Source organism: Ctenocephalides felis, unplaced genomic scaffold (genome assembly GCF_003426905.1).
Source record: "Ctenocephalides felis isolate EL2017-DRISC unplaced genomic scaffold, ASM342690v1 CF-g0.4_SCAFFOLD_01604, whole genome shotgun sequence".
NCBI classification, from domain to species: domain Eukaryota; kingdom Metazoa; phylum Arthropoda; class Insecta; order Siphonaptera; family Pulicidae; genus Ctenocephalides; species Ctenocephalides felis.
The window spans coordinates 5972460-5981510 of record NW_020537758.1 but is presented as its reverse complement, the minus strand read 5'-3'; the positions used below and the strand labels follow the sequence as shown (position 1 = coordinate 5981510).

Sequence of the window (9051 nt, the reverse complement as noted above, 5' to 3'; positions counted from 1 at the left end):
ATATATATATATATCAGTAAAAACTAGATAAAATCTAGCAAAACTTATTATATACTCTTGCATATCAAAATTTTGAATAAATCTCAGTTGAAATACGGATTTTAATATTTTTTTAATTAGCAATATGTGAATATAGAACATTTTTGCCTCAAGTCAAAACTTTGTTTGCTCATCAGTAGAGTTCTTTTTCTATTACTATTACGCAAACTTTTCCATCACATCCGCCATTTGTCTAAAAAAAACTTTTCCGTGGCAAAAACCCATTAACTGTTCTGTTCATGTTGTTTTTTTTTCTTGTTTTTTATATTATTAATCACGAATTTTAATCTCACGGCCATCGGCATATCATTTGTGCTTTTTTGATGATGATAAATAAAGAGGCCGAATTTTATTACATTCAACTTTTAAAAGCCGACGAACAAAAAGTAAAATGGCCGATAGGAGAAAAAACATTTGGAATAGAATTAATAGTAATGGACGAGATAATAGTAATGGACATATTTTTATAAAAAGCTGTATTCTTGGTGATGATTGTGAAATTTTGTAGATTTTAATATGTGATCTTGAAGCTAGTATAATAAAGTGTGTTGTACACAAAATACAAGATTTTAGTACTGATATTTTAATTATACGAGCTCCTTAAAAATAACATTTTAATTACAAAATACTAAAGTCTAAAAAACTAAAACTTACTTGATTATTCAATTTTTATTCAAAAAGTATGTAATGTTTTATTGTAAAAATATGTAAGAAAGATTTTCCAATAAGACTCAATTTAAAAGCAAAATTTTCCAATAAGAATCCCGAAATGGCGGATGCAAACAAAATGCAAAATTTTGAACAAACTTTGTTCTAAAATAGTTTAATTATAATTTATATATTAAATACAAGTATTAAAGAATATACACTAAAATATCAGCATTCTAGAACAAATATTATGGTCTCAAGAACATTTTGAAAATAGTATTCTATTTATATAAAACTTAAATAGCAAAAATAATAAAATTAAAGGCAAAACATTAAAAATTATTTATAACGACATGATAATATTTATAAATAAAATTATTAAGCAAATTAATATTATAAATAATATAAATTCAATAAAATCATTAAGTTTTATAAAAACTTAATACATTTCTTTATAAAAACCAAAATTTATAACGTTTGTTTCATATTAAATATAAATAATTTCAAAGAGCAAAATGCCAATAAAATTAAACATTTTTATAATAATATATATATATATATATTTATATATACATATATATATATTTATTTATAAATACATATGTGTATATTAAGTATTATAATAATTATATAAATAATAATTTGAGTCAATTTTCATTATTTATTAACAATTTAAATTAAAGTTGTCACAAAGCTAAATTTCCTTAACAGTATACAGCGTTGCTTTTAATATAATATATATTTAATAATACTAATTAAATTTTTTTCATATATATAATTTATAAATAAATAAAATAATAAAACATAAATAAGCCTTGACGATCACAATTCCAATAATAATAATTTTCTTATATAATAAAATATAATAATACTTATACACTATAAATTACATAGTATAATTAGTAATTAACAAAAATATTTTTTTATATACAATAATAATAATTTATAAATTTAACCGTTTATAAATTAAACAATTTAGTAAAATTCTAAGACGTTTTCTTTATTTTAAAGGCAGATCTTTAAGTTAAAAGCAAATTCTAGCTAATTGTTTAAAAATTGAAGAAAAATTGCACAATTAAATTAAATTTGGTAAGAATTTGGGAACAAATAATTAATTTGTTTTAAAATTTATTCAAAATTTAGATAAAATTGTTTGTTCGGTTTTTGTGAGATTTTCCACAGAATCTGCAACGATATATAATTTAGTTTTAAAATATAAAATTCGTATTTTCAATATTCGTATATTCAAAAATAATAAGTTTTCATTATAGGTAAAACGTGTGTGTGAATTTTTTTTTTAAATGATTTCAAGACAATTCAAATTACTTACAGAAATTGCTTTACAGAGAAATATTAGATTAAAAATGGGAAAATATGAATATTTTTTTACTATATTTTTAAACATTGCATCTTTTTTTGGATAACTTAAATTTTAAATAAAATAATGATTAAAATGAAAAAAAAGAAAATGAAAGGTTTGAGAAGTATATGACGATATTTAACTAAAATTATCTCTTAACTTTAGTATGGAAATTTTTGTAAAATTAATATAATTTCATAAATAGTGCGAAAAATAATGTACTTATATATATATATTATATAATATATATATATATATATATATATATAAATTAGTACGACTCTAATTAATCTGGCATTAAGCTTTCAAATGGATGTTTGCAGCAAATATATATATATATATATATATATATATATATATATAAATTTCAGGCGTGGCTACGTTTTTCGTAGGCGTTCCCATAAAAACAGGTTTTCTACGTCGAAAAAAACATTCAGAAAACTTTTAAAATTATAAAAAAAACATAATAAAATTGCATTGTAAGCTTTAGTTAGTTCTACATAATTTTTGCTATTTTAAAGTCTTATTTATAATTATAACTAATTAAGAAACACTTATCACTTGTACAGAAACCTGGACAACTAATTCTTAATATATTTAAATTTTCACTTTTAGTTGTTTGTATAATATAATATTTAATTTATTATTTCACTAAAATGTTTTTATCATTATTAAATGTTGCACTTATTCACTATAAAATTCTTGTTTGTAGTAATATTTGTTATAAATACACTTTGTCCTAAATCACTCGTCAAATTGTTTGAATTTTTCCTAAATAAATTATGTGATTTTTTTCACAAAACTTTTTTAATATTAATTATACACTTTGTTCAAGCTCACTAGTCAAGTTTCACCTTTTTTTTAAAAAAACACTAGTGCCAAATTTTGCATTTTTTGTTGTTTATATACTAGTCAAATTTCTAGTCACTAGTTTCGAATTTTGCATTTTTTTGGTCAAATTTGTCTATTTTTCCATAGAACAGAAAAATAAAATTTGTGAATTACTATGCTTTAAAAAAATAAGAAATCAATAAAAAAAAAGTTTAATTTAATACCAATTTTTTATTAAAATCAATTTTGATTCAATAGTTACCTAAATATTCATTTTTCATTCAAAAATAATGAAATAATGATTTTCCAATAAAACTATTCAAAAGAAAGATTTTCATAAGAATCACGTAATGGCGGATGCAAACAAAATGCAAAATTCTGAACAAACTTTGTTCTAAATTAATTCTGTTTATAATTTATATTTAAAACACAAGTATTAAAGAATGATATACTAAATTATCAGCATTGTAGAACAAATAGTACGGGTTCAAAAACATTTTTAAAAGAGAGTATTTTCATAATAACTAGATTGACCCAATTCGCATTTGAACTAACTCAATAACGCTTTTGAACCCTGAATTATTCAAAAATTTAATATACAAGTGTATATAATAATTTACACTATATTTTAGTAAATTTTATCTAGTCACTAATGTAAACAAATTGAATTGTGCCAGAAGAAAATTTCAAGTAATTTGATAAGAACTAAAAAAATGTACTTGAACTGAAAATTATTATAGTGTAAAAGAAATTTCGTATAATATTAAAAGTATAAAGAAAATTATATATAATATTATAGAAAAATGCTTTATTTAAAATCATTCTTTATTATTAATATATTTTATCCAAGAGATATCTATTTTTCATTCAAAAAGAATAAAAAACAGATTTTCAATAGGACTCTATTCAAAAGAAGGATTTTTCAATAAGACTCAATTCAAAATTAGGATTTTCCAATAAGAGTCACGTATTGGCGGACGCAAACAAAATGCAAAATTCTGGACAAACTTTGTTCTAAAATAGTTCTGTTTATAATTTATATTTAAGACACAAGTATTAAAGAATAATATACTGAATTATCAGCATTCTAGAACAAATAGTACGGGTTCAAAAACATTTTGAAAAGACACTATTCTCACCTCACATTTTTAAATATTGGTTATTGAGTTTTATGTTTTTGGACACATATTTTATTTAAAGTTTTGCATTTTTATACTTTTTTTAAACACCATCAGCAGTTTTTTTAAAGATGACTTCATTCTTCTTGTAAACAAAAAATGTATCCATACTTTTTTATCAAATTTTGACCAAATTTACTACCAACAGACATTTTTTATATCATCAATAGTCTTTGGTCTTGGTAATATCCAAAAATGTTAGTAAAATACATTTTCACTAATCATTTTACCAAGAGTTTGTTAAAGACGTCTTTTTGGCCAACACCAAATCGTTGGCCAATAATCAATGGTCCAAACTTCATTTTATCTTTTTATTACCAACTGACACCATCATCAATCCCTTCATCTTGTCAAATTCCCATCAAATGATGATGGTCACCCAAATAAGAACCTCCAAGAACCATTTCTGAAGCACCAGAAGAACTCCCAGCCAAAGGTGGTTCCTTACCAGTTTTATTTGGAGGTTCGTCCAATTTCTTAACCTGTTTCCTTTCCTTGGCCCTTCGGTTTTGAAACCAGATTTTCACTTGGCGTTCGCTGAGGGCCAACATTTGGGCCAGTTCTGCTTTTCGCCTAATTGTTATGTAACGGGAGAATCTGAATTCTTTTTCGAGTTCTAGACGTTGGTGGTCGGAGTAGACGACTCTGTATTTGTCTTTTGTTCTTGTTTTGCCTAAAAGATAAAGGACATATGTGGTAAAAATTTTGAGAAAAATATATAAAAAAATTTTGTCATATAAAATTTAAATGAAAAAAATTGGTGTTAGTTGTATATAAATTTGAGTTAAGTTTCATGGCTTTACGTAGTATTGTGTCTATATGTTACTTTTGATGAGCTCGTGAGGCTGCACCAAGTGCACAAACATTTTGAAACCTAAATATGTTTTTCTTTAGTATTTTGTGCAAATACTAAAAATATTTTAGGTATATGTTATCATATAAGAATTTGTAGAAAACTAAGATTCGACTAAAGTGTGCATCAACCTTGTTTTATATAAAATTGGTTCGGTTTAAAGAGCTCCTCAGGCTGTACACTTAGTTGTAAGGTGTTGATGTTTTAGTATAATATTTTTAGATGTATTTTATAAATATTAAAAATAATTTAAATATATGTTGTCTTGCTATTTTTTTTTTAAATATTTTGGACCAATGTTATTGGTTATCTTTAAGTTCTTTTATGTTACATTGGTTTGGTTTAAGAAGCTCCTCAGGCTGTACAGTTTATTGTAACATGTTGATGTTTTAATATATTGTTTTTAAATATATTTTATAAATATCAGAAATAATTTCAATATATGTTGTCTTGGAAAAATATGCAAAAATTAGATTGAAACACTATTTGGTCATCTTTAAGTTCTTTTATGTGAGATTATTTGAACTTGTATTTGAACAATTTAGTACTATTTTTTTGTAATAAATTAAATTTTAATATTAGAAATTTAATAAATATTTTTTTCAATATTTTATGTAAATATACATACATAGTAAAATTTTACAAACATAGTAAAATCCTAGAAAATTTAATAAAAATGAAGATATTATCAAAATATGTATCGACGCTATATTATGTAAAATTATTTTTAAGAAGCTATAAAAGCTATAAGAGTTGTTAAAAGACTTTGAAAATTTAATATGTTATTTTTACATATACTATATAACTATTAATAATAAGAAAATAATATGTTGCCTTGAAAAAATTAATTTGAAAAAATGATTTTACTAGAATGTACGAAGGAGTTCCATTATTGCAACAAGTTAATTAAAAGAAATTATATGTTGCTCTTGTTTAAAGGGCTCTTCAGGCTATAAAGGTTGTTAAAAGATTTTCAAAAATTAATATGTTATTTATGAATAAATTATATAAATATTAAAAATGAAAAAAATATATGTTGTCTTGGAAAAATTTGAAAAAATAGATTCGACCACAATTTCGTCACTTTTAATTTATTTTATGTGAGATTCGTCTTGTTTGAAGAGCTGTTCAGGATATCACAATTTTAGCACGATTTTTGTCTAATTTTATGTAATATATATATTTTTTTATTATATTGTATAAATTCTAATATAATACTGGTATATATTGTAACAAAAATATTAAAAGAAAACAAAGATTTAACAATATTGAGTATTGGCGTTCTAGTACATGAAATTATTCTTTTTTAAAAAGATCCAAGGTCGTAAAATTTGTGGTAAGACTTTGAAAATTTAATACGTTATTTTGACATATATTCTATAAACATTAAAAATGAGAAAAAAATATGTTGTTTAAGAAAATATAATTTAAAAAAATATTTTACTAAAATGTGCATCAGCGCTCTATTATTATATATGACATAATTTGTAATGTTTTTTGAGAAGCTCCTTAGGCTATACAAGTTGTTTTAAAACTTTGAAATTTTAATATATCATTTTTCAATATATTATATAATTATTAAAAATAAGAAAAAAATATGTCGTCTTAGAAAAATTGCTTAAAAAAATTATTTGGCAAAATTGGCACCCATTCATATGTGCTCTTAGGGTACTTAACTTTTCCTAAAAAAATCTGTTAAAATTTTAAATAAATATTAAAAATAATTTAAAAAAATAACAAATATACAGTAAAAACTAATTGCATACTAAATGAATAAATAAGCTAGATTTAATAAACATTAAAAAAATGCAAATTATGAAAAATTATCAAGTTAAATCTCAGGAATATATTTATAGATTTAATTATTCCATATATAAATTTCATTATTTGTCCTTAAATAAATAACATATATAATATTATTTTAACAAAATTCTAGATTAAAAACTCATCCTGACGAGTTTGTCAAAAGTTTTTAAATCTCACATATTGTTTAAACCTGAAAATTTTTTTTAAATCAAAAACCAAAATTTTTACATTTATGCAAACATTTTTATTCACTTTTTCAATTTCGTGCACGAGTTCAAACAAAAACTCTTTTTATAATAATAATAATATATATTTACATCCATCAAGCATCATTAAATCTAATCCAAGGCAAAACTTACATACTAATAATATCAAAAAATCTCATAAACTAATTTTGTAAGGTGCTATATAATATTTGTACAATTTAACTAACAACGATATTATAAATGCATTATAAATAAAACTTAAAAAAAACTCTTAAGCTAAAATTTTAGTTTCTGTTGTGAACAGATTGATAACTTGACTAATAAGCTAAAATTTGCACATTAATAATAATTATTACATTGCACGATAAAGGATATATGATTTTATCAAATTTTTGGAACAAAAAACAAAGGATTTTGTTTTGTGTTATTTTAATATACTAAAAAATTTAAGTGTCATGAATTTTACAGACATTTAAAAAGGGGTGAGGTGTAAGGGGTATGCATCATTTTAATATTTGATATTTTTATATAGGCAAAAATAAAGCTTAGGGTTTGTGTAATACTAAGGAGGCCTCGCAGAGGTATTTACAATTTAAAAACTAAAAAAAAAAATTACAAATATATATATACATATATATATATATATATATATATATATTGTAGAGTTTCGAACAAGAATCCAAAAGTTATAAAAAACAAGAAAAGTTTTTTGAAAAACAATTTCTTCAATTTCAATTTCATTTTGATCATATTATTATATTTCTGTACATTATTATTTTTTGCAATTAATTTATTATTTAAGAAAAATCCATTTTCTTTTCTTAAACATATTGTTTGCTTAAATCTCATCAAGATCATGTTTCTTAACAGATGTCCTGAAGATGGAACGTAACTAGTTCCGAAACGTCGACAGTAAATAAATAAATAAAGAAAGAAATTGTTTTACAAAAAACTTTTCTTTTTTATTACTTTTGGATTCTTGTTCGAAACTCTACAAAATATAAACAAATCCAAGACTCTACCATTTAATATATATATATATATATATATATATATATATATATATTAGGTTGTCAAATATCTCCCTTCCGCTTTTTTGCTCTTGGTTTATAATACAAAAAGGCGGAAGGGAGATATTTGACAACCTTATATATATATATATATATATATATATATATATATATGTAAATATATATATGGGTAAAATTATTTGCCGCACACGAAGGCACTATTTTTTTAAAAATCAGTTTACATTAACCAAATTTGGTCCATTTAACACGTTTTATATTTTTTAAATTTAAAACTATATTTATAGTTTCTGATGACGTCATTTTTTAGTCAGTTTCTTTACATTTTTACACAAAATCAATTTTGGGGCGCAAACTTTTCCAAGGTGGAGACGCCAGGAGAATAATTTGTAGGAAAATTTTTCACTAAATTATTTTAAGGTAATTTTCACTAAAATATTTATAGCTTTTTTGAAGTCTCATTTTAGTAAAACTACACTGTCTTGGTATAATTGGTTCAGATTTATGAAGTTTCTGGTCACCGAAATATTCAAAATGGTTTTTGGTGCAAAAGTTTGGTCCAGAATCTATAAATTTGTGCCAGAAATGGCTAAAATTTATAATCACAAGTTTAAAATTGTCTCTGCCTATTTTTTCTTTATTCCATCATCTGTTCCGTCTTCAAATTTCCTCCACCGCCGCCAACATCCCTCTCAACATTTCCTTCAACATTACCACCAGTATTACCATTTCCTCCAGGAGTCTGACTCGCACCAGTCAAGCCAAGTGGAGAACTCCCCACCGGACTGATCTGCGTCGGAAAATAATGATTCATCCCAAACCCTCCATTACCATGATGCAATTGCTGCAAATACTGATGGTGCACATGACCAGACTCCAACCCCAAAATCCTATTATTATTTGCAGTCATTCCTGGTGCAGAGGTAGTATTGACTTCTCGTTTCTTGACCTTCCGCTCCTTGGCCCTTCGGTTTTGGAACCAGATTTTGACCTGGCGTTCGCTGAGGGCCAGAACGGCTGCTATTTCCGTTTTTCTCCTGATGCTGATGTATCTGGTGTATTGGAATTCTTTTTCGAGTTCCATCCTCTGGTGGTCTGTGTA

The 9051-nt window shown here is 23.8% G+C and overlaps 1 protein-coding gene across 1 annotated transcript in view; it reads right to left on the bottom strand.

Annotated features, from left to right (window-relative positions):
* Window positions 1-4400: 4400 nt before the first annotated feature.
* LOC113372946 (homeotic protein caudal-like) overlaps window positions 4401-9051 on the bottom strand; it is a 29616-nt gene continuing 24965 nt past the window's right edge. The window contains exon 2 of the mRNA XM_026613278.1: window positions 4401-4729. Within this exon, the coding sequence (XP_026469063.1) occupies window positions 4407-4729 (323 nt within the window). The 3' untranslated portion in view covers window positions 4401-4406. The remainder of the gene's footprint in view (window positions 4730-9051) is intronic.